This window comes from Mesoplodon mirus (assembly GCF_964341445.2).
Source record: "Mesoplodon mirus genome assembly, chromosome: 8".
Lineage (NCBI taxonomy): Eukaryota > Metazoa > Chordata > Mammalia > Artiodactyla > Ziphiidae > Mesoplodon > Mesoplodon mirus.
In genome coordinates, this window is record NC_138984.1 from 81,372,369 (window position 1) to 81,398,880 (window position 26,512).

The 26,512-nt window shown below is 36.2% G+C and overlaps 1 protein-coding gene across 4 annotated transcripts in view; it reads right to left on the reverse strand.

The window, feature by feature from the left end:
* SCN9A (sodium voltage-gated channel alpha subunit 9) overlaps positions 1-26,512 on the reverse strand; it is a gene marked incomplete at both ends in the record, with an annotated part of 90,098 nt that overhangs the window by 42,422 nt on the left and 21,164 nt on the right. For 2 of the 4 annotated variants that reach the window (XM_082630051.1, XM_082630048.1), the window contains 7 exons: positions 12,908-13,384; positions 16,453-16,809; positions 17,779-17,952; positions 19,969-20,207; positions 21,407-21,536; positions 24,307-24,678; positions 26,225-26,512. In XM_082630051.1, the coding sequence (XP_082486177.1) occupies positions 12,908-13,384; positions 16,453-16,809; positions 17,779-17,952; positions 19,969-20,207; positions 21,407-21,536; positions 24,307-24,678; positions 26,225-26,512 (2,037 nt within the window). The remainder of the gene's footprint in view (positions 1-12,907; positions 13,385-16,452; positions 16,810-17,778; positions 17,953-19,968; positions 20,208-21,406; positions 21,537-24,306; positions 24,679-26,224) is intronic. The other 2 variants (XM_082630049.1, XM_082630050.1) reach the window with 1 other exon arrangement.

Below are 26,512 nucleotides of genomic sequence, written 5' to 3' on the forward strand. Positions count from 1 at the left end.
GACTTGAGGACACAGGGAGGGGGAAGGGTAAGCTGGGACGAAGTTAGAGAGTGGCATGGACTAATATATACTACCAAATATAAAATAGATAGCTAGTGGGAAGCAGCCGCATAGCACAGGGAGATCAGCTCGGTGCTTTGTGACCACCTAGAGGGGTGGAATAGGGAGGGTGGGAGGGAGACGCAAGAGGGAAGAGATATGGGGATATATGTATACATACAGCTGATTCACTTTGTTATACAGCAGCAACTAACACAACATTGTAAAGCAATTATACTCCAATAAAGATGTTAAAAAAAAAAGGCAATGCCCAAAGTTAAAAAGTACTCCAGATACACTTCATCAATGGAAAATTAAATATTTTTTTCCTCTCTGTGGTCTAGATTTTCATTTCACTTCCATTTAAGTTAGCAGAAAACAGTTTATTTACTAGTTAGAGTAAATTCTTTTCTCACATTATGGGCAACTAAAACTCCAGCACTTTTTTATATAAAGGGCAAGAAAATGGAGTTTTTCCTTTCCTAGTGTTTTGTTTATTGCTACTAGAGAAGCTGTGCAGGCTTTTTGGGAACAGTTGTTCATTCAGGAGGAAATCTACTTAACAATTCCATCACAGGGTCAAATGGTTTATAGTATTAGTTTTGAGGGAGAAATAATGAAGTCAAATCGCAGTCACCACCAGCGAAATTCAAAATAAAGCAAATAGTATACTGAAAGTTCCTAGTTTTCCCAGAATCTTCTACCTAGGGTACTTTCTATTCAATAACAGGAAAATTTACGTGACTGAAAGATCAAGATCAAGATCTTGCATATGAAAACAAACAAATGCAGCAAAGTTTGGCCATATAAGATCCGACCGGCTATAGATTTCTCAGCCAGATCCTACAGTATCATCAACTTCTTTCTAATGGAAAGGCAAATGGCATTCACCAGTAAGGTCTTGAAAGGTAAAGCAACCACTGGTAGTCAAAGGCTTTGTGCGCTAACACGGAACTGCTATTTGCAGAGAACAGTTATTTAAATAGCTGGAATACAGTGGGTCAAATCAGAAAGAATACCTTAAAAACTTTAGGAACGAACACTTAAATAGTTCTACTTTTGAGGCCTGCTAGGAAACTCCAAGAAGGTAAATACGGATTGGAACACAAGCAAACATGACAGGAGAATGTGAGGTAAAAGCATATACTCTATGACTCAAGGTCACTAAATAGTATTTATAATAAAAAAGGAAATGACAAAAAAACAAACTACCTGTACATCTGAATGATTAACGGTATTCCCTAAAACTACCCATAATGAGGAAGGACAGGCAAAGAAATTCCAACTGGAACAATTCCAATTGGAACGATTCCAATAGTTTTTAAATACCTGGGCTTTGAAAACTGCAAACACAATGTAAAATATAATTTGGCACAGATAGAATATATTTTTCCTAACCTTTATGTAGGTAGCTTCTGCCAAAGAAAATTATTGTATTTCAAGTCAATTTTTTGCAACTGAATTTTTGTTTATTTGGAGAATGACCACCCCTTAATATGTACCTCATGTTTTCTAACAGTAGTTTGGTAAAAAAAAAAAAAAAAAAAAAGTAATAATAATTTAGGAATTAAGCACACACACACATACACACACATATATATTTCTAGAAACAGTTTTCTCAAAAATCGTGTTTTAGCTGTACATAGATACTATTGTATATGTGTACATCTTTACTTAGGTTCTAGGGGAAGGAAATTTACTGCATTTTGGAATAAAATGGTTCTCTAAAATATTGTCTGTAAATCACCATCAATTTGAAATAGAAAAATGTCTTTTACCTAGGACCACCTTTAAAATTAACTGCAAGTAAACTAGAACAATTATGTGTTTCTTTTTAAATTTGAAACTCCTATCATTACTATTCCTAGAGTGTATCAATTTTAGGATAGAGTTTTGCTTTCATCATTGTAAATGGAAAACAATAATACAAACATCCTAACAATGACAGAGAAATTGAAAATATGACCTGCATTAAATATTAAAAAGGCAAGATTCTTATTAATGTGGATTTTTTTCCTTCCAAGGAATTTTAGAGTTCATTCATTCAACAGGTTATACTAAAATTAAAACAAGATATTGTATCTGAGTAGTATATTTCTTTTATACGTGTTAGCCAGATACAGAAGTCCATATTAATCTTTCTAATTTTAGGGAAAGTGTTTCATGTCTTATTGACAGGTTTAGTGTTCACTTCATAATATGTTCCATTTAAACCTCTTATCTTTCTTGAGGCAACATGTATATCTATCTCCTCATGAAATATATTCAGTCATCCCTCGGTATCCTGGGAGGTTGGCTGCAGGGCACCAGCAGATACCAAAATCTGCAAATGCTCAAGTCGCTTATATAAAAAGGTGTAGTATTTGCATATAGCATATGCACATCCTTCCATTCTCCCTTATACTTTAAATCATCTCTGGATTACTCATAATACTTAATACAATGTGAATGCTATGTAAATAGTTGTAAATAGAACGTAAATGCATGTAAATAGTTGCTGGTGTGCAGCAAATTCATGTTGTGGTTTTTGGAACTTTCTGGAATTTTTTCCCCGAATATTTTCAATCCCGATTAGTTGAAACTGCTCATGCAGGACACATGGATACAGAGGGCCAAATGTACATAATCAGAAACTTATTCTCATCAGTGTGTAAATCTGCTCCTGGAATCAAATTAATCATTTCAGGCATTTACAACTCATTCCTTCATTGGCAGAGCCCAGTAAATTATTAATTGATACATTTTATATACTGCCAAATAAAAATCAAATATTACTGAATTAATTAAAGAAATAAAGTCCTAGCTAACACTGTGCTTAAAATAATTTCAAAACATACTCAAAGTCTGGCCTAGAAGCTGGGTACTTTGGCTCTGTCTCCAACTTTCTACATGTGTACTCAGAAACTGTATGAGTCTCAATTTCCTTACCTGTGAATACACGACTAACACTAGAAAGGTCCTTTCCTGTTACAAGAATTTTATGTTTATGCCTGAAATATTTCTCCCACAAAAATTATTTCTTGAGTTTTAATTTACTGAACTTGAAGGTGACAATTTTTAGTTTTTCCCCAGCTTTACTGAGATGTAATTGACATACAGTGTTGTGTAAGTTTAAGGTAAACAATGTGATAATTAGATACATGTATATATTGTGAAATGTTTACCACAATAAGGTTAGTTAATACATCCTTCACCTCACATAATTACCATTTCCTTGTTGTTATTATGGTGAGAATATTAAAACTCTACTCTTATTGCAATAAACCTGACAATTTAGTATGACATACATCTATACATATACAGATGGCCCTTGAACATCATGGGGGTCAGGGCACGACCCTCCGTGAGGTCTAAAATCTGATTATAACTCATAGTCAGCCCTCCACACCCACCGTTCCTCAACACCCTCTGTTCCACATCCGTGGATTCAAACAACCACAGGTCGTGTAGTACTGTATTCTTTACTACTGAAAAAATCCCAGTATTAGTGGTACCACGCAGTTCAAACCCCTGTTGTTCAAGGGTCAACTGTATAGCTTAAATTACGAGGGGAAGTTGATAGAGGTTTTTTAATTAAATGCTGCTTCAGTGGCTTCTGTTACATACTAACTTTTATAATCCAGCCAATAAAATTTATAGATCATGCACTTGAAATCACCTAAGGACATGAGAGATGTATCAAGGAATTAAGCAAGAGAGTAACAAAAAACGATGGAATTGCCCCAGTGACATGCTGTGATGTCAATTTATCTATGGAAAAATTGTATATGTTTTAACTTTCTTGCAATGGGTCAGGCAGAGAGATTTTGTAGCTGAACAGCATGCATGACACTGAAAAAAAATATCATATACATATGTATGATTTTTTTTTTAGGTAACCTGTGTAAAAGTGGTCACATATGTCTGTGCCTGGTTAAAAGCACAGAGCTGCATCCTTGATGGATCCAGTTTGTTTTTACCCCTGTGAGAAGTAAGAAGGTCAGGTACTGAAGTCTGTAAATGCAGCATGATGGAACAGTTTAATCAACTGATTTGAAATATTTAAAGTCACATACCTGTAAGTAGAAATTAGTTATATTTGACAATGCATGCTACATGCTCAACGCAAAGCAATATATTTGAAACACAGTAATAAGATTAAATATCATTCAACATAGATTTAGAAATAATGAGCTAAACAGTTATATAGTTCTGTTATTTAGGAGATGAATTTAAACACTATTGATATAATGTGCGACGGCAATCTTTTGCATTCTGCTTGCTCTTCATAACAAACATTTTAAAATAAGTGATCCTCAATATTGGAATGAGGTGAGAGTTGAGAGTATGTGGTTTTTGAAGCATATCCTAGCATTTCTTGATTTACTTTTAATTTTGACATTTCAAACAGCATTACAGGAAAGGAATGTTTTCAAATTTATCAAAATATAAAAATTAAGAAATATTGATTTAAATGTCAGACCAAAATTTCACTGTTTTTAGACACAAGAACAAATCCAATGAAGATGAAAATAATTTCAAATAGTTTGGAACCAATCTGCAAAAAAGAAATTATCTAAGTAAAATTCTGTAGGGGTGCTTTGTTTTGTTTTTGCAAGAATCTATGCATAAAAGATACGATCAAATGTCAGCTTCCCCCAAAGGTATAATTGAAACTAATCCCTAAATCTTGCCAAATCAAATGCATTTCTGGAGAAGATTATTATATTTTCTAAAACGCAGTAAAGAGAAGAAATCTAAACTGCCTGCAACTGCCTCTTTGTGTGTGGAAAAAACTTTAGAAAAAATCTAAGGAGAGATAGACCTAATAACAATGTAATTAAAACCACCGTATATTAAAAATAAATAAAATATTTAACCTTGATGACTACAAATATTTAAACAACTTTTTATAAAATCAATAAAAGGAATGAATTTAATAACAAGTAAGCACATTTAAGTTTCTCCAAAGATGATGGCTTTCAAAAATTGAATACTGAATAGATGAATAGGTGGATGGATAAATGAATGAGTGAATCAGATGAACAACATGAATGTTCCTCTGCCTGGGATTTCCTTCTCCACCACATTCACACAATGAAATGATTTCCATCCTTTAGGGTCTAGCTTAGGTGCCACCTCCTTTCATGTGCCTTCGACCTGATATAATCCCTTACTTAATACATCCTCAATGGACTGGTTTATTATTCTCTATGGACTGTACTTTGCTCTGCTCTGTTATATTATCAAAGTAAACTATCAGCTAATAAATTAACATTAAGGAAGATTAGACACTGAACACGAATCAGCAAATGCACAATACCATCAGAACAGAAAATCTGATCCTGAATTGCAACATTACAGAGATATAACAGAAAATAACTATATTCCTATCCGCTCTCTTGCCTTCCTATGATATGTATTATGGTGCTTAAAGCTTGGAGCTCAAATTTTAAAAGAACCCTAGAAACATCAGTGACTAACCAGCACCATTTCTTAATCTTTTAGCATCTTAGTCATCTGTAAATATAGATTCATATTATCCACTTTCCTGGGTTGTTTTAAGGAGGAAAGTTATATAGCTTATATGAAAGTGGCTAATGTATACATTTTCTCCTTGGTCTCTCTGGTGCTTTCTTGTGTCCACTTCTCAAGTGGTGAGTTGATCACTTGTCCTCTTCCTTTCTATGGTCCCTGTATTGCAGTGGATGCTGTGGTGCACTGCCCCAGTCCCCCTTTCAGACAAGCCACTCATTCTTCCACCTGCTAGGAGTGTTGGCAGCTGAAGGCTCACAGCTGAGTCCCTCTCTGGGAATTGAAATACAGAAGGAAGCTGCCTTACTCAAGGTTACATCCCCTCCCCTGGCCTGGAAGAGTGGAGGGAGAGCCTGTATCCAGTGATGGACTGGTGTGGAGCACACAAAGTCCTGACCCCTTGCTTCAACTTGGGACTACTCCCAAGGGTCATTCCAGTGCCAGAGGTGTCTACAGGGTCAGCTGAGGCCTCTGGTGCAACTGCAGAGCATTTCAGCTTCTCCCTCTGTGCAGTCATCTCTCTTCCCTCACTTCTTACAGGTGTTAGGTGCTGAACCTGAGAACACTACTCAGCGTTGGTTTCCCAGGGAACCTGACCTCAAAATTAACATACAAAATTCCAATCTGTCTACAACTCTGACTTATCTTCTTAAAACTTCCAAATACCTATTGCTCAACATCACTTAGCTATACTGCACATAGCTCACAATTAAGATGTCCCCAAATTAAACTCTGTCTCTATCTTACCCACCAAGTTTTCTTCCCTCCCCCCACCCTGTATATTTTTAATAGCATCAATATCCATCCAGTCGTCTAAGCCAAAACTTTTGATTATGAGTTAATTTGTATCTCCTATAAAAGATATGTTGAAGTCCTAATGCTTGGTACCTCTGAATATGACCTTATGTGGAAATAGGGTCTTTGCAGATGTAGTCAAATTGAGAGGAATTCACTAGGGTGGGCCCTAATCTAATATAATTATTGTCTTTATAAAATGAAAAGACAGAAACAGATAGGGAGAACTCCATGTGACAACAGAAGCAAAGATCAGAGTGATGCAGCTGCTACACATGGGAGGCCAAGGATGAAGTACCACCACCAGAAGCTAGGAAAAAGTGAGGTAGGATCCTCCCTGGAGCCTGCAGAGAGCTTGGCCCTGCCTACACCTCCATTTCAGACTTACAGCCTCTAGAACTATCTAAGAATACAGTTCCGTTGTATAAAGCCCCAAGTTTGTGATACTCTGTTATGACAGGCACAGGAAATGAATATACCCCTTGAAACAGCTCACCACCCACATATCCAGACCCTGAGCCCTTATTTTTTAACTTGCGGTGTCTTACCATTATCCCACACGCCACCATCACTCCCTTAGATTGAGCCCTCGTCAAGTGTGCTTCGGATGGCTGCAATAGCCTTTCATCCTCTCCCCTTTATTACACCCCCAACCAAACTTCCTTTAAAATCAGAGGTTTGCTAACAACAAAGTATAACAAAACAAGACAAAGTTTCCTCTTTCTGTTAAATAAAAAGAAACCTATTTCAATCTCTCGTCCATGGTAAGTCAAGCCATTTACTATCTGGCTCCAATTTACCTCTGTCACTTACTACTTCCCAGCAGGCCATCCTCATGTGTATTTAATGGGCTTTTGTGCATCTGGATGCTTCCACATGCTGGGCCCATTACATCTACCAGAAGGGTGTCTCTGTCTCCGTCTCTGTCTCCCTCCCTTCCTCCCCCTCTCTTCCGGCTCCCTCTCTTTCATTCTCTCTTTCCTGATGATTTGTCTTTTTACCATAAAATCCGCTTCAAGTGCCATCTCCACTGTGAAGTATTCCAGTTTATTTTCAAGATTATTAACCATATCTTTATCCTGCTTCAATATTTTTTCTAAAAATCTGTTAATTCTTTTTTATATGTTTAATTATAATTTCTGATTTCCATACATGTTTCTCCTCAAAGGCAGGGACCTTGCTTTACTATTTATCACTTAAGACAGTGCCAGAAAGCAAGAAGACCCTGAGCCTACATCTACTGAAGAAATGAGTACACCGATGACATCTTTCTAGTGTCAGCAGGCATAAGGCAAAAAGCAGGTGCTTAGGAAATGTGAGTTGAAAAATGAATAGCCACAGTTTACTGAATATGTACTCATGTATTCCTTCACAATTTTTTTCTCACACAATGATCAAAGTGAATGGACTTTGCTTCCTTTAAGAACAAAAATTTTGCATAACTGTGTTTGCAGTGTTTTAAATGACACTCTGTTGAAGGTTAGAAGTTTGATTATGTAAGATTTGAAGGTTTCATTGGTTTCCTTTCTTCAAGGACTTCAGCTAGCTCCATCACAACTTGGAGACTGTTTCAAAACACTAAAAAACTACTGAGTAAAGCTGATTAAAGTTTCTGTGTTTGACTGGAGGAGGAATGAATAGGGGATCTTTCTGTGCAGGAAAACTTTACACAGGATGTTTTCCTTTCTGCTGAGTACACAACAGGAGCAAATTCACTTAAGCCAGGCTTGAAAATAGATACATTTGTCAAAAGAGCAGTAAAGAAGATTTGGGGTATTAGATTCACAGCTAGTAGCTTCTCTGAAAGCTGTCAGAGTTTAACCACTCCAAAATCACATGAGGCTGTTACGTTTTAAAATATTCGGAGCAGTAAACTGGATAAATTTAACGTTTTTCCCCCAAATTTACATACACTTTGAAATCAACATTACAACTCTGTAAAATGGCTCTTTTTTTAATCTTTAAAGCAAAGAAATAAGTAATCTGTAATAACTGAAAACAAAGGGTCTCTTTACCTCTCCAAGAAAGAGCTCTCCATTTTAAAAAAATTATTAATTTAGTTTTTTAGAACTTTCAATTTTGAGATTTGGCATGATTTAAAGAAGAGAAAAAAACTACACTTCTTAAGAATTTAGTTAAGCCAGACACCAATCACATTGAATTACTGCAGCTGGGTGAAAAAAAAATTTTTTTTTTCTCTAAGCAATGGTTAGCACAGTGCCTGGAGCATAGTAGATCTCAATAAATATTTATTGAATGAATGGGTGCATTTCATGCTTCATTTGAGGCTCATAATAATGAAGCACTTCATTGTGAATGGTGAAAATCTGCAGTGTGTTAATGCTTGCCTAGGGCTTAGAGGGCTGCCTCAGGTGGAGGCTGATTCTGAGAGGGGCCATCAGTTTAGAGTGTATTCTGAGAATCCGTGACAGGAGTCTTACTCTCATGGGTCCCCTTGAGATGACAGTATGTCTTTTTTCGATTCTGAGACAGACTCTATCTTCAGAGAAATGCTGATGTTCTATTGTCAAATATTGCCTCAAAACTCTTTAAGATATGTTACTCAACACCTTATTTGAACTCATCTCTTTGGTCATTTGCTGGTAAGGTGTTTGATTACAAAATATTTTGACTTCAATCTGGAGTGTATATCTGTCTATCAGAACATGGAAACCTGCCTATCTGAGAGCTGACACTAGAAGAGGACAGAAAGTCTCCATAAAATACAATGGGGAAAAAAGTATGCTAGGACATGAAAGAGAGGGTGGATTTGTTTTTTTTTTTTTTGGATGGGGAAAGGGAAAGAGGGAAAGGTGTCAAAGGTCAAAGATATTCTTTCCCCCTGTTCAAAATGCAGATTCTTAAACGGGTAAAATTGGAAAATACCCCAGCCCCTAAATAAAGAAAATGATTTCTCAGAAACATGGATCAAAATAAACGAGGGATGAATTTAGGTTCACTTCCTATGCAAACTCAATCCAGCACAGTGGCCCCTGCGAACCCTGCTGGTAAGGATTCTGAGGTTGCATCCAGGCTTAGGCAGAGAGAATTTGGAGGATATGGACCAGAACAGGCGTTTGTAACAAGCTCTTATGTTTGTCTTTACACACTAAAATTTAACCTGTAGCAAATAGCTCCTTACAGTGTGTACATGACTACTAATCATACCCATGATAATTGTTAATTGGGCACTTATTTTCCAACAGGCACTTGTTTATCTAAATCATTCAATCTTTATTACAATTCTATGTTGCATACAAGTAAACTAGAAAAAAACAGAGGTTTTTAAAAATTGCTCAAGATCATGGAGTTATTAGCAAATATTAAATACAGGATCTAAGGCAAGTATTCTATCTCCAGAGGATGCATTCTTCATCATACTCCAAGGTAGTCCTTAAGACTTAAATAACTTACATATATTCAATTGGGCATTATTTTCCATTGGCTAATCATGATTTGCCTCTTTGGGCAAGGTTCATCAAGAACATGGAATCATTATTTCAAAGATATCTGAGGCATGAAAAATAAGAAAGTTACATAGCAGTTAAAAAATTGGGAACTCAAGTAAGAGCTGAAGATTAGGGGAATTAGAGCAGGGAGGTTAGCCTGGAAGGGCGTTAGAACCACTTTAGGTGATAAGGAAATCTGCATTTTTTTAGTGGTCCAAATTGAAAAATAAAACCAACAAGTCATAACTAGGAACATTTAAATCTCAAGCTACTGGAGAGAAAGGCTCTAGACACAGGGTGTCACAGTTGGCAACAGCTTAATATTATCTAACAAATTTCCTGTAGAGCTTGAAATTTCATTACTTCTCAAGTCCAGTACATAGTCAAGTAGGTTTGAATGTACTCAAGATGACACATTTTGAGATATGCCATGGAAAATGTCTTATGAAGAAGGATAAACTTTCAAAATCCATAATTTAATATCTGAACTTTTAGAGGCTAATAATGATGATGAATTCAATAATAAACACAATACCTAACATTTTTTTAGGGCTTACCAACTCAAATACTGTGCTAAATGATTTAAAGAGACTAGCTTATGTATTCCTTATTACAACCTATGAGGTAGCCTCAAGCTCCTGAGTATTATACCATGTAAACCACAGATATGAATTAGAAAAAGTGTACTTTTTCTCATGTAGTTATGACTATAATCTCATTAAAAAAAACCCAATGATAATTAAGAATATTAAAATGTTACCATCAAATGGTCTTTGGATAACACAGTTTAAGTGCACTAAATTTCACGCTTTTTAGGAAGGATTTACGGGCTAGGTGGCAGAGTAATTTTATGGATGGTTAAAATAGTCTATTTCAGTAACCAAATAGTTTATAGACTAAATCATTAATTATAAAAGACTGCTGGATACTATGACATCAGAAACTTCCTCTGGACACTACAGGGTATGTAAATTCTTCAGAAGCATGGCTCAGTATCCCAGGGGAGACAAACTGGGTATTAATCCCAATAGGAATGTGGGTTTTATCCCTGAAATAGACAAAGACAGGAGAAGGAAGGTAGACTTATGAATAACAAGACTGGGATTCTTGTCTTGGCTCTGCCTTGAACCAGCTTTATAACTATAGATAAAGTCGCTGCCTCTTAATGGCTTTCTCAGTTAGGAAATGAGGTGCTAAATGGGGCAGGTCTATTATAGTCCCTTTACAATGTTATAATTCAACATAGTAAGAATATGATTTTTGCCAGCGACTAAGGAGATCCATGTAGGGAGAGTCACAGTCTTTGAGCAAAGAAAAAACGACCAGGTAAGAAATGATTCCTCCCAAATATTAAGAGGAAAGCAGTATTTGTTAAACTAAACCAAGCTACCAAAGTGCTTTAACACCCAGAATCTCAAACTTATTCAGAAAGTCTGCCAGGCAGTTAGGGTTTTACAACTATAATCTTCGTAGGCAGAAAAATGGGTAATTGAATTAGTTTTCATTTTCACATGAGACTAGACCCAGATTACTGTTCCTGAGCGGGGTATGTGAAATCTAATTTTCTACCTTCAAGCCAAAACAACCACATCTTTTGAATTTTGGATTACTTCTTCCATGTAAAGGTTTTTAAAATAAAAAATAAAATATTTTATTCCTTACTTTGCGATCTTGGAAATAATTTTTTTGACTACTTAAAATATATATATTCATAATTTATTTAATCATCTATTCATTCAATAAGTAAGTATTGAGCATTTACTCTGCACCTAGTACTGGTTGTATGGTGTGCATGCACACAAACACACACACATACACAGACACAGAGCTGTGTATCTTTGTTCCAAAATCTACTATAAATTCATGGAGGATAGGTCTTAATATAAGGTTAAGAAGATAGAAGATGTTTGGGAAACACCTGTCAAATACTTTCAAATATGACCTAGAGAAAGGAAAAATATTTTAAAGTGATATCTTAAAACTTTAAAGAGATGCCATAAAAAATGCTTTGTGATAAAACTCACTTATGATTATTATATTCCATATTAATAAAAATACAGCTCAATAATGCTTTGAATATATGCAACCAGGTGTGAGGAAGGAGGATACAAAAAAAGTTTTAATAAAAGTTTCCCGCTTTCAATGATTTTACAGTACCATTTGATGCATATAATAATTTCTCAAAAAATTAAGATACAAGGCTAAATAATAAATCTAGGAAAAGGCATAAAATTGTGTGGGGTTCAAAATGAGATCATATCTGTTTGAAGAGAAACTAGGAATGATGTAACAGCTACCACTTTTGAGCACTCTGAGTACTGTTCTAAGCATTCTACATGTGTTAATTCATTTAACCCTCACCTAACCCTATGCTGTAAGGGCTAATAATTTACACACGAGGAAGCTGAGGGCTATGTCTTGAAGTATGTGTTTAGGATTTTGACTGAAGAAGGAAACCCCAAGCAAAATCATGCAGGTTGTGAGTGTATGTGGCCCAGAAGGAAACTGGCTTGGTTCAGGCATAGGAGCCCTAGCAAGCCCAGGAGAGACAGCTGGTCGGCTGGCTGGGGCCATGGTGTGAAGGCTTTATGTATGGTCCACAATTCAAATCTACGTTGGGGATCAAGGATACTTCAAAGGAGAAGTATCATTAGGATTGAACCTAAGTAAAATTAATCAAACAAGTGGATTAGAGTAGATGGAAAATGGAGGCAGAGACACCAGTGGGGAATCCATGTGGAATGGTTTCGGCAAGTAGAGAGGGCAAAGGCAAAGGTGATGAACAGGAGCTGTGGATTCAACAGACACTGTGAAAGGAGATGGTATATGACTTTACGATTGATAACAAACAGGGAATAAAGGAAGGGAAGACTTAAAGATACCTGGTACTTTCAAATTTTGCTAAATGGATTATATCAGTTATGAAGAACCAGTAAGTAAAACCTTACCATATGAACCTTCAGGAAGCTACAGTATAAATTCACATACACACAAACTACTCATTAGTATGCAATATTAGAATAAACTTAGGACAGCAAAAAAATCTGAAATTTTAACTCATTTCATACTAGTTAATAACATGAAACAAAATGTGTATAAAACAATCTTACCCCTTTGCTGTATTCACTATCTGAATCACTGCTAAGTTCCTCAGTATTCATAATTTCCAAATCAGATTCCCCAGGTGCAATTGGCACTGTCACTGTGAGGCTGGCATTATGAATAAATGATTGACAATCACTTTCTTCCACCAAGTATTTGTCCATGCTGTTTCCAAAACCACTGGTTTTATCTTTTTCTTTGTGAAAATTGTGATCCTTGCTCATTTCAGCAAGTGTGTGGTTAGAGATGTAGTTTTCCTTCTTAAAATTTAGATCTTCTGTTCGTCTTATCTCTTTGGAAATCTTTGGCTTTGTGGAAAATGTTTTTAGAATAAACTCACGTAAGGTTTGTTTCACATAATTTATTCCCTTCTTAATTCTAGCCACTGCAGTCTGGAGGTTGTTTGCATCAGTGTCTTCTTCAATTGCTGTAAGATTGTCTGAACTAAATGAGCTCAATAATAAAGCAAGAAATAGGTTGAGGACCTATGTCAGGGTGGGGATAGGGTGTGGAGAAAAAGGGAGACAGGAAATAAAAATGAAAATAAGTGCAGTTTTCTGAAATACAGGCCAAAATCCAAACCAGCAATGAAGAGCCCTGCACTTTTTCACCCATAGATAAGAACATACGATAGGTGTAGAGGAGAAGCTAGAGTCCTCATCAGTCTCTCTATGTCTGAGCTTCTGTGAACTCTGGGGAGCAGAGGTCAGCCATACCCTTTAAAGGGTATGAGGAGCAAAGAGAATGCTCCCTCACCATTACCATGATGTCATTCCTAAGTTCCTTTCTACAGCAGGAATCCCTTGTCCAAATTCCCTTTTATGGGTCTACATAGCTCCTCTAACATTACCTTTAATTGATATTTGTTACCTGTGAGAAACAAGTAGAACAATAAAATTGTGATTAGTGTCTATTGTGCTGAAGGTAACTTAAGCCAAGATCTGTGTTCACTTTTCCCAGGAGATAAATGTCACTTATTACAACAAATGGAACACATAATACTTGCAGAACTCCTGTAATAAAATATTCTGTCTGAGAATTTTGCCAACTTGCAACTTAATGAGGCTTTTTTTTTTTTTTTTTTGGTTGCACTGTGTGTTATGCGGGATCTTAGTTCCCTGGCCAGGGATCAAACCCGTGGCCCCTGCAGTGGAAGCATGGAGTCCTAACCACTGGACTGCCAGGGAAGTCCCTTAATGAAGCTTTTAAAACAAAGAAAAAGACCTGCTCATTGAACCCAATTCAAATGAGACAATGGCATTATGATTGGGTGGCTTCACTGCCAATCATTTTCGCCCCGGACAACTCCAGGCCAAGACAACTCTGACTTGAAGCAAAGTTCTGTTTGTGTGCAAACTATTTCTGTTTTTCCTCCTGGAGGTAAGGGTCCAGGTGAACTGAACATTGTGGAAAGAAAAAAAAAAAAATGAATTCTTACAGAGGGCTAAAAATATGTAAATCATATTTTAAAAGTGTTTTATATATAAAAAACAAAAAGATAATTGAAATAAACTTTCATTTAAGTCTCTTCATGGCCAAAAACATCTACCTCATATTTAAACAATCAAAATTAGACCAAACTGAGGAAAAGGGACTCACCCCTGATTTTGGTCACACATAAAGCAATTTCTCAGAAATGTAAGTAGAAAAGCACAAGTTAAAAATGTCTGTGTTGGGCTTCCCTGGTGGCGCAGTGGCTGAGAATCTGCCTGCCAGTGCAGGTATCACGGGTTCAAGCCCTGGTCTGGGAAGATCCCACATGCCACGGAGCAATTAGGCCCGTGAGCCACAACTACTGAGCCTGCACGTCTGGAGCTTGTGCTCTGCAACAAGAGAGGCCGCGACAGTGAGAGGCCCGCGCACCGCGATGAAGAGTGGCCCCCGCTTGCCACAACTAGAGAAAGCCCTCGCATAGAAATGAAGACCCAACACAGCCAAAAATAAAAAAAAATAAATAAAAAATTTTTAAAAATGTCTGTGTTAATACGTCTAGTTTAAGAGAAGAATCTGAGAGGGAGGGGAAAAAGAAAAGCATAGAAAACAATTTGATGAATCATTAAGGAATTCTGAATTGGTTATTTTCATTTTGGTTTTTATTGTCAATGAAAAATATATTTCACTATGAAATGCATGTTTGTTTATGTGTATGTTTTAATAGGAATGTGGATGGGAAGCCAAGGGCTCATTTTACCCTTTAGTCTCCCTAATCAATGCAAACATTAATAGATTTCTTTTTTTCCTTCAAATTTTTAATTACATTTCATTTTTCCAGCTTTACTGAGAGATAATTGTCATACAACACTGTGTAAGTTTAAAGTGTACAACATGTTGATTTGATATCCTTATATATTAGGGAATACCTCCATCATGTCTCATAATTACCATTATTTTTTTGTAGTGAGAACATTTAAGTCTACTCTCTTAGCAACTTTCAAGTTGGCATGTGGGCTGCAAGGACAAAAAAAATGAGCAACTTATTTTCAAGCCAGTGGGAAGTGAAGGTAATAACTATATGGCTATTATCACAGACAACCTCCTGGGATACCTGGTGAAGACTCTGATGCTAGGTTGACCAACTAAACCAAACCAACATGGTGGCTTTGAAAATTGAATTGAGTCATTGAAGAGCATCTTATCCCAATTATCTCCTGCCTTTAAGCTTGAAAATTCCTACCAACAGGTACGTATAAGAAAGAAGGAAACAGTGAAGGCGTACAAGCTAGGAAAACACTAATGGAGAAGCAGATCACTTGTAAAAGAGATGCTATAGAGCAGTGGTGGGCAAACTTTTTCTGTAAAAGGGCCCGATAATAAATTATTTAGGTTTTGTAGGACAAAGAATCTCTATGGAGACTACTCAGACCTGTTTGTGTAGAGTAAAACAGCCAAAGACAATATGTAAATGAATGAGCATGTCCGTGTTTCAATAAATTTTGCTTATGGAAACTGAAATTTGAATTTCATATAATTTCCATGTGCCAAAAAATATTTTTCTTTATATTTTTTTAACAATTTAAAAATGTAAAAAACATTTCAGTTTTGTAGGGCTATGCAAAAACAAGCAGTGTGTGGGATTTGGCCCATGGGCCATATTGTTTGCTGATACTTGTTATAGGTGCTAGTCTTATATGTGACTTTAACAGAGCAGGACTAGTCCTTCCATTTGCCTTGTTCCATTATAACTTCATTTTTGTTATTGTTAATTTAATCATATTCTATTTACTAGTATAGCTTCACATTTGAATCAACACTTAAGAGACATGAAAACCACAGATGTAATTCATATGACATCACTATCAAAATGAAAGAATAAAATAGAAAACTTTCCATTAAAATAAATATTGTGAAAAATATAAATATAGGTTATCTGGCACAAAAAGGAAGACAATATTTCATTTTCTTTTCTGTTCTTCACTGAATTAAAAGTCAATATTCCATTATAATTAACAGTTTTAGATCTAATTAATCCTATAATTATAAAAGTAACTGATCATATCATCATGTAACAATTTTCTATGGAGAATTTTAAATGTATGAACATCAGATTACATACCACCAGGTTTCCAATGACCATGACCATCATGTAAACAATAAGGCACATGGCTTGACCAGCGACCTCCATGCAGTCCCACATGGTCTCTATCCATTCTCCACACAGCACTCGGAACACAATCAGGAAGGAGTGGAAGAAGTCGTTCATGTGCCAGCGTGGGAGTGTGCAGTCTTCATTGATCTTACAGACACATTCTTTGTAGCTCTTACCAAAGAGCTGCATGCCAACCACAGCAAAAATGAAGACGATGATGGCCAACACCAAGGTGAGGTTACCCAGAGCCCCCACTGAGTTACCAATGATCTTGATCAGCATGTTCAGTGTTGGCCAAGATTTTGCCAACTTGAAAACTCGGAGCTAAAAGTCAACACAAAGCTTAATATTAATTTTTATGAAAAAGTTCTCAGTGTTTCCAATCTTGAATTTTGTTCCAAAATTTAGTTCTAAAATATTGTCATTATTACCTAGCTAAAATCGATTATTTCTACTTTTCATTTTCATCTACTCTCAATATTCCTGTTATTTTGTTATACTTGCCACCATATAATTACCACACAAATTTTGAAGGAACTGTAATTTTAGTTCAGGATTGTTATAGAACCTCTATCAAATATTATATCCTTTAAATTGAAAATTTATCCTTAATTCTATTTTCTGGTACTTTCATAATTTTTTTCATGCTGACATAGGGAGGAAGCCTAACATGTTAGAGGAAAAAAGCATTAGGAAGTCTTTACTTTTTAATTTTTTTTTTTTTTTTTTTTTTGAGATACGAGGGCCTCTCACTGTTGTGGTCTCTCCCGTTGCGGAGCACAGGCTCCGGACGCGCAGGCTCAGCGGCCATGGCTCACGGGACCAGCCGCTCCACGGCATGTGGGATCTTCTCAGACCGGGGCACGAACCCGTGTCCCCTGCATCGGCAGGCGGACTCTCAACCATGGCGCCACCAGGGAAGCCCACTTTTTAATATTTTTGATATCAGAGAACAATTTTGAGGGTATAATCTTTAATTATCAAATCTACAAAGTAATGAACATATTATAATGGTTGAAATTCTATAAACCATAAGCTTATTGCGATATAAATCATCACCCTACAATTATACTAGCATACAACTGAATATGTCTTCAAGATCCTAAAATTAAGATATCTCTGTGATTTTGAGCTCTAAGTGCATGTTACTGAATGGGCTTTATTTTACTAGATATTGAGACCTAATCTTGTCTGTTGATTCAAGCCTCCAAAAGTTTTAAATAATAATAATGCAAAACCAAAGAAACACCCCTTTATATATAGAATATAATGGTAAGGTTGGTTTATATTTACCAGTCTGAATGATCGTAGAACTGACAATCCTTCCACATCTGCTAGAAAAAGCTCCACTAAGCTTAAAGTCACAATAAGACTGTCAAAAATATTCCATCCTACTTGGAAGTACTCATATGGATCCATGGCAATTAGTTTTAAAACCATTTCAGCTGCAAAGATGCCAGTAAAGACCTACATGAAAAATATAATATTTTCTAGTATTATTAGAAGGAATGGAATCAAGCTAACGATAATAATGACTATATGTTTAGCATTTACTTTGTTTCAGACAATGTGCTAGATACTTTATAAACATATTATTATTTCATTCAATCCTACAAACCAAGTATCACTAGTCCTATAGCTCTAATACAAGCATCGAAGGGTTATGAAGCTCTAACTCACCTATCAGCTCTCATCACCTTTAGATAGCAACATAGAAAAGCATACTAAAATTTCAGATAAATAAAACCTTTGAAAATTAACACAGGCAATCTTTGCAAAACAAGTTTTGTGGGTCAACAAGTTATTCTGGAAGATAATATAAAGGAAACAGACTGATACAAAAATTTGGAGTCAGTCTTTTTTTCTGGTCTGACTACTCTTAGGGTAATAAGGAACAAGTTGACTCACTCTTTAAAGATTTATCAGTAAAGGAAAAAGTATTTAATTGATACAGTAGCAGCTAAAGTAAGACTTCCAAAGTTTTGACTGAAAAGTGCATCACAAAACATCATTAAATCATGACATGGCATCAAAGGACTCATTTAAAAAGGCAACAGTGAAAGACTTATGAATCATTCGGGTACAATTTGATTCAAAGAAACTGAGCAAAGAAGGTTCAAAGGGAAATAGCTCTATAACTGCGTGAGTTATTTTTAAAATAATGCAGCATCAAGAAGACTAGCAGGAAGCACCCAGACTTGGGATTGTAGCTATAGACAAGAAACATGGTGAGTCTTTTTTGGATTCACAGTGATGCAGTCAACTCAGTAAGAAGGTACTGATTTTCATGATCTGGAGCTCTACCAACAATTAGAAACTAGACAGTCCTGGCTTTTTCCAGTGAGGAATAGAAAGAAGAATGCTAACTTAGAGCACATGAGTTTTAAACATCCTGACTGGGAATATTCATAAGAAATTTTAGAGAGACGATCAACTCAGAAACACTCTTTAACTTCAAAGATCAAGTGGTTTGGGACCACGGCAAAAGTAAAATTATCTCATACAGACATTTGCAAAGACGTCCAGAGTCTCTCATGATTTATGAAGAGTCATAAGTTGGGACCTTTTGGCTGTGAAATAGTACTTCTGCCTGGTTCATGCAGATTGTTGGAAACTAGCACTTTCTATTTGCCATAAGGCATTAATTAACTTGAGTGTGATCAACTCTGCACATTAAAGAGCATCAACTTTCCTACTAGAATCCTCCTAGTCTGCCCTTATGTCTTCTGTGTCCAGTTTAATCATTCTGGTTTCTAAATATTCTTGTTCTTAAGGCTTGTTTCTGCTGATTCATTGAAAGCATGATGGTGATGACGACAATAGGTTTGATTTGTTGAGTACTTACTATATGCCAGGATGATAAGTAGAAAGTGTTTATTCCTCTCAATAATATGATATATAAAATATCATTATCATTATATTAATGAATTATTATTTTATAAATAAAGTATTATAATCACATAAATGAGAAAATTAAAGATTATAAATATTAAAACATTTTCCCGAGGTCATATAACCAGTAAGAGGCAAAACCAGGATTCAAACTCAGGACTTTGGGTCTCCAAAGGTCTAGATTCTTTACCTATTATGTCAAAACAAAGTATCCATAGCTTTTCTGAAAACATGTAGGGTATGTACTCACAAGGAAGCTGCAGTGTAATTATAAAATGGGTAAGGAAGTATCAAATTTTCAAAGTGTTGCTACTAAGAGACATGCCAGCAGAAAAACAGAACACACTATCAACTCCCAAGATGTGACTCGTTATGGAAATAGTATTGTTATTTATAGGCCTCAATATTACTGCAAAATTATTTTAAGATAGTAACTATCACCAGAAACTTGACTCTCTACAATGATTCATACTGTGAATTCTGGAGATGCCTAATTACCTAGCTAAATATCCATCTGACTTCAAAAAAAGAAACAATCATGACAAACAAAAAGAGCAGCTCTGGGAACATAACCCACATTAAGAGACTTACCAAATTTCCCACAGTGAGCACGTTTTTGAATTCATCAGTCATTGGGTGATGTTCCATAGCCATGAACAGTGTGTTTAAAACTATGCAAATGGTAATAGCAAGATCTACAAAAGGATCCATTACAATAAAATAGATAAGTTTTTTGAATTTTATCCAATATGGAGAGCAATTCCAGATCAAGAATGTGTGTGCAAATCTGTACCACCAAGGTGGACATTTTTGTCTGGACTCCTCGAGTTCTGGGAGAAAAAACAACAGAGAACACCAAGTCAATCATTTGCTTATTGTATACTTTTTATTCCTCACCAGATACAAATCAGCAGTATACTTTAACACTGAAACAAGTCTTCTGTTTAGACTTTGCAAATTTAACAGTACTGTTTCTATGAAAGCATAGCATGTTACAGAAAAATCTTATATCACACGTTCATTTACTAGATCAACCAAGGAGAAGGCAGTGAAATTAATGAATGAGAGCAGATATGGATATCTCTGAGAGAAACATATACTTAACATATGACAGTAAACAAGAGAATTGATGTTTTCTTAATGGAGATATGTATATTTTTAAGATAAATGTATGTATACCAGTATACATACTTTCCCCTGTGTCCTTAACCCATTACAACAATAACACACCTCTACTCTCTCCAGGAAAAGCTCTTGTTAGTTCACAGGTGAAAACAATCCCAGAACCAAGAGACTGGAAATAATTTATAGAGTGACTCATGCAATAGGCACTAAACACCATTAGCCCATTTAGCTCTCATCATATATTTAGGAGGTGGGTGAAAACTTTGTCTGGGCCCATCATGGGTATGTCGGGGGATGAGGTGGTAACCCGTGGACAAGGTAAGACCTGGGGCACATTGTGGGGAGAGAAGGTGGGAGTCAACACATTTTTTAAATTGCCACCCTTTGACCAACCACTACTATTCACATCATATTCTCTGAACTGCTTTCTCTAATTCCTTTGGATCACAATCTTAACAGACATCATGTCACATATTACCATTTTGCAATTTTATAGAAGGTGCTCAGAGGCAGCAATTTATAAACACCTGGAAGTTTGGATTATTTTCTCACATTTCAGAAAGATGATCAATTCCAAGAGACTAGATAAAGTTTCGAAGAATACATAGTGAGAGAACCACACAGGCCTGGGTTAACTTCCCTTTCTTCATTTAGTACCATAAAGCTATCTATCTTTGAAAGGCATATCGCCCAAAGCCTGTCTTTAATCACAAATAACTTTATCCACTTTTTAAGCATATAAAGACAATTCCTTTAGTGTCCATTGGTTAGCCTTACCATTGTTTATAACCATTTTATATTCTTTGAATTCTTTCTAAGAACTTGTTATATCTATTTAAGGCTGACTAGGACTTACCTGAATTTTGTTAAAAATCTGTATGGTAAAGAGAATATTATTCCATACCTTCTACAGTGTTTGTTAATATGCTTGCCCTACTCATTGCCCTTTGTCTGAGATTGGGATCATTCAACATATCCTCAGAAAGGAGGTAAGAACTGGAACGTCTTTTCTTGTGTATTTGATGATTTGTACCCTGAAAAAAAAAGATGATTAATTACAGTTTTAAGAATGGAATTCTAATAAATTGTAGGTAGAAAATAAAATCTTGCTCACAGAGTTGTAGTGAGTAATTAAAAGTAGAGTCTAGATTGTTGATTCGAATCATGGCTCTGCTACTTGCAGGCTGTGTATCATAGGAGAGTTACTTAACCTCTCTGACTCCGTTTCATATTGGTAAAATGGGGATAATCGTAGCACTTGCCTTACAATCTTGCTATGAATATTAAATGAATTAGTACTTAGGAAATAAAAAATAAAATGAGCTGCTTTCATTGTTAAATTCACTATCATTATCTATCTTTCAGGGTATTTCCAATTTATTCAGATAGTTTTACTATGTAAGAATCCTACGTGTAAACAGCTACACAATTGTTGTAAGTGGCGTGTGCATAAAGGGGTAGAACCTGGATTTCTAGGTTAAATTAAATTTCTGTAATTATTCTTTGTTAAGGTTCAGCAATAACAGAGGCAACTGTAATGACTGTTTCTCACTGCCAAGGAAGATCTCATGAACTGCTCTGAGGCTATGAGGATAAATGACTCAGTTGGAAAAGGACAATTAAGACTGATGGAAACTGTAGCAAAATGGAGATATAAGCTCCATCTAAAAGAGGTGACCACTCTCCAGCTCTAAAGGATTGCTGCTATGCAGGAATATGAGCTCAGTCTTACCAGGTATACCCATTTTTATGTGAAGATGTCTTATTTCTAAATCTTAGCAACTAATTCAAAGTTAAAACACTATGCCAGTTCGGTGCAGGCCAACAATACACACACACACACACACATGCTCACACACATATATATACACACAAACAACTTATACAAGTCTACATTTATCATCTATCTATCTAGTTGTGTGTGGTATGTATGTACATGTGTATACACACAAACACACATACATTCTACATATATATAGATATACAAATCTAGAGTTGTAAAGTTGTATGGTTGTTTAGATATAGTTATATTTGTACATATTAAAACATTGACAAACAGGCAAAAATATATGTATGTGTGTATGTATGCATGTATGTTTATGTGCAAAGACACACACACATAATGCAGGTGGCTTTATATAGAAATCTTTCTATAACCATGTTTTCTCTGATATACTCTCTAATTTACTGACTTCCCAGAAGCAGAGATTTCTTTTTCCCCCAAACAATCAGCTGTGTTGATTAAATAATTTGTTCTCCATGTAGACATGTCTCAGGTGTCAAGTTTATATTATTTCTCATGCAATTTTTTTCATCTAAACTGTACATTATTCCACACTATTATGTTTTGCATTTCTATTGAATCTTAAAGTATCCACTAATTACTCAAGTTTTGTAGTTTTAGTTTCAGGATTTAGAGTGTTACTGATTTTTTCTGTGGGTAAAAATAAAGTATTAAATGAAACATTTCATTTAAAAATAGGAAATGATCTCCAAACCTGATACACATTATATAATCTTTTACAGGTAATACACATTGTTGAAAAGCAAAACACAACAAAGATCTGATTCTATGGAAATTTAACATGCTCGTTTGATAAGGAAAAATACCTTGACAGAGGGCTGAAGCTGTATCGTGCAAGCATAGAGGTCACAGGTGACCTAAAAGCACATGCATTCTTTCAAACCAAATGAAAATATGTGTGTGGCCATGGCTTTGATGAAACTTTATTCTCACTTGAAATACTACATTGTCTGCAACTATGAATTTATGAATAGGTAGCCCAAGTTCAAAGTCAAAGCCTTGCTGATACTGAGTAATGCAGTGTAACATAGTGAGTGGCCTTAGGAGGTTACCTAGATTCTCCATAAACCAGAAAGACTTTCAAGCCTCATCACACCCTTTTCTCAAACCACTCAATGACTCCTAAACTCTTGAAATTGTTGTTTTGGAAAGGTGTTTTGTTTTTGTCTTTATATATATATGTTTGCATTTCTGTATGTGTTTTGGATATTATGTTTTTATTCATAGATTCCAGATAAGAGAGTTTTGTTGTTTTTTAATGAAAACAGTAAGTTTCACTTAGGTATGGGAAAAAGCACAGTTATTCTAAATTATTTCCAAGAAGCCTACCACACATTGGAGAGAAAGTATGGTGGTTAAAAGCCCAAGCTTTGAAATAGAGGGTCTCTGTTTGAACTTTAGGACTACCATTTATTAGCTGAGTGACCTTGCACAAACTGCTTTATTTCCCCGTGCCTCAGTTTCCCCATTTGTAAAACAGGAATAATAATATATCATCTCATAGGGCTGTTGTAAATACTAATGTGTCTGCTATTATTATTACTATTATTAATTATTAACAACTCAAATAAGATCCTTGCAATAAGGTATATATATTAAGTAGTGACTTGAAAAAAATAGCAGTAGGTGACAAATAATCCAAATTTCCTTAGAGACATGGGACCTATTATCAACTAATAAGATCAGCATTATCAATGCATTTTGTGCTGATATATAGATTTTTTATAAATTGTTTTCTAAGGGGATGATTCATAATCAAGTACAGTAACAGTAGATAAGTACCTTTTTTCAAAAATGGGGTTTTAAATATCTTGGAATTAGATACCTACAACAATAGTATGAAGAGTATGTTAATCAGTTAAAGGTGTGTTTCTAACATAAAAAGTATTGCAAGATGCAGAGGCATTCACAGGACCAGAGAGAAGAACCCTCCAGCAGAGAGATGGATGGATGCAAGAATAAGGGCCGAGCCATGCCTGAGCTATTTAAAACGTCCTTACACTGTCATCAGAAGTTGCCTTATCTATTATCACCTCTGGCAGAAGCTGTCCATTGGGGAGCATGAGGGCTGAGGGTCCATCCACCAAGGAGACCACACCATTGCAGTCCACGGTGCTGTGCATCTTCCTGTTCACCGGCAGCACTGGGGGGGACCTACTGGCTTGGCTGATATTACTGCTGCGCCGCTCCCGAGATCTGTGGGGCACGAACAGTGAGCCCCTTCTGCTCTCGTTGTCTCCGAAGATGCTATGCTCATCGTCAGCAAATTCAGTCTCAGATCCAATATCTTTTCCTCGACCTTTGAAACTAAAAAGACTTGTTCTGCTGCTTCGCCTTGCAGAAAACAAGGAGCCATGAATGCTGAGTGGTGACTGCAGAAAAAATAAGAGATGACACGTATCTGCTGAAGCACCCCAAAACAGAAGTTCATTTCCCATAACTTCCACTGAGACCACTGGCCTGAGGGCAGGTGGCTCTGTACAGGTTTAAATGAAACATATTTAAAAACAGAGAAATTCAGCAAAAAGACAAATTCTTCCAAATAAGGAATGAAGAGACTGGAAAAGTTCATCCTTTCAGGACCAGGTATATTATTTGTTGCTGTACTGCTCTCTACAGTTCTGGCCTAGAGTGATCTCTCCATTCATTCTGTACCATTCGTGTTGCTATAAAGAACATATCACTTAAAGAAAGAATTTGGTATTGATGCCCGTTACTGAGCTTTTCATATATCAACCTATACATTCCATAAGTATTGAAACTTTCTTGAGGCCCAAGACCATGCTGTATGTATCTTTGCGTTCCATTGCTTGCAACTCTACCCTGCATGTTGAGGGCTTGGTTAAGGTGTGTTAAGAAAGACCTTTTGGGACTTCCCTGGTGGTCCCGTGGTTAAGAATCCTCCTTTCAATGCAGGGGACATGGGTTCGATCCCTGGTCAGGGAACTAGATCCCACATGCATGCCACAACTAAGAGTTCACATGCCACAACTACAGAGCCGGCGAGCCGCAACTAAGACCCAGCACAACCAAATAAATAAATAAATATTTTTTTAAAAAGACCTTTTAATACTAGTGGGTTTACAAAGTCATAAAATATTAGAACTTGGAAAAGAAGCTGTCCAGTACAAAAGAGGGGAAAAAAGTCCCATTTATATGACTCATGTCCAAGATAAACCATGTATATAGACCAAACTGCATATTCTTTGGAAATATCTAATTGAATATACATTAGTGCTTGCTATATACAGGACAAGGTGGTAGGCATAGTGAATAATGGAAAATGGGTATGACAGGGTCATTACCTTAAAACTAGCTTGGACTGCTCTTGTCATATTTCTTTTTATTGATATCACATGTATTCAAGTTCTGTCTCCCCAACCAGATTATGAAATCTTTGAAGGCAGGGACTTTTATAATTGTATGTATCTGGAAGGGTCTTACAGACTTAAGTAGTAGAAGATAGAAATTTTAAATGATGATGTAGATAAAAAGGATAGGAATTCTGCATGGGTAACTGAAGAGCAGATTGGGAAGAATGGAGAGGACAGAGGAATCTTTGTGGATGGGTGGCACCTAAGCTAATGGGTAAAGAATGGGTGGTCCTTTGCCAGGAGGCAAACAAGGAAGAAAATCATCCCACTTAGAGGAGACCATGTGTAACAAGTAATAAAGAAATGAAAATGTAGGGTATGTAGGTGAGAGTAAACAATCATGGGGGACTGAGGGTACACGAATGTTGAGAAAGGTAGGACTGAGGTGAAGCCAGTCCATGGCATTGACAAGATGTGGGTCTTGTTCTGTAGTCAGTGGCTACAACAACAACTCACTCCTCTCCTGAGGTCCCTTCCCTCAGATAGAACACTTTGCTCTATGATGCCACCTCTGGTGATATGCATGTGACGGTGTCAGTGGTACCTGGTTAGGGGTAGACAATCTCTTTTCACGTGCTCGCCTATGACCTTCAACACCAAGGTGGAAACTTTTTCTCCTGATGCTCTCCTCGGATTCAGATTTGGACGATTTCTCATCATCTCCCTTTTCTTCCCCAATGGAGAGTTTCTTTTGATTCTTTTTCTTTCTTCTGTTTCTTCTTTCTTTAGCACTTTTAGAGCTCAGTTTGGATGTTTCGGAAGAACTCTCGGACAGGCCCATTATCCGGCTTCTCTCAATGCTTGTATATTCAGCTGCTGCCATTGCTATTGC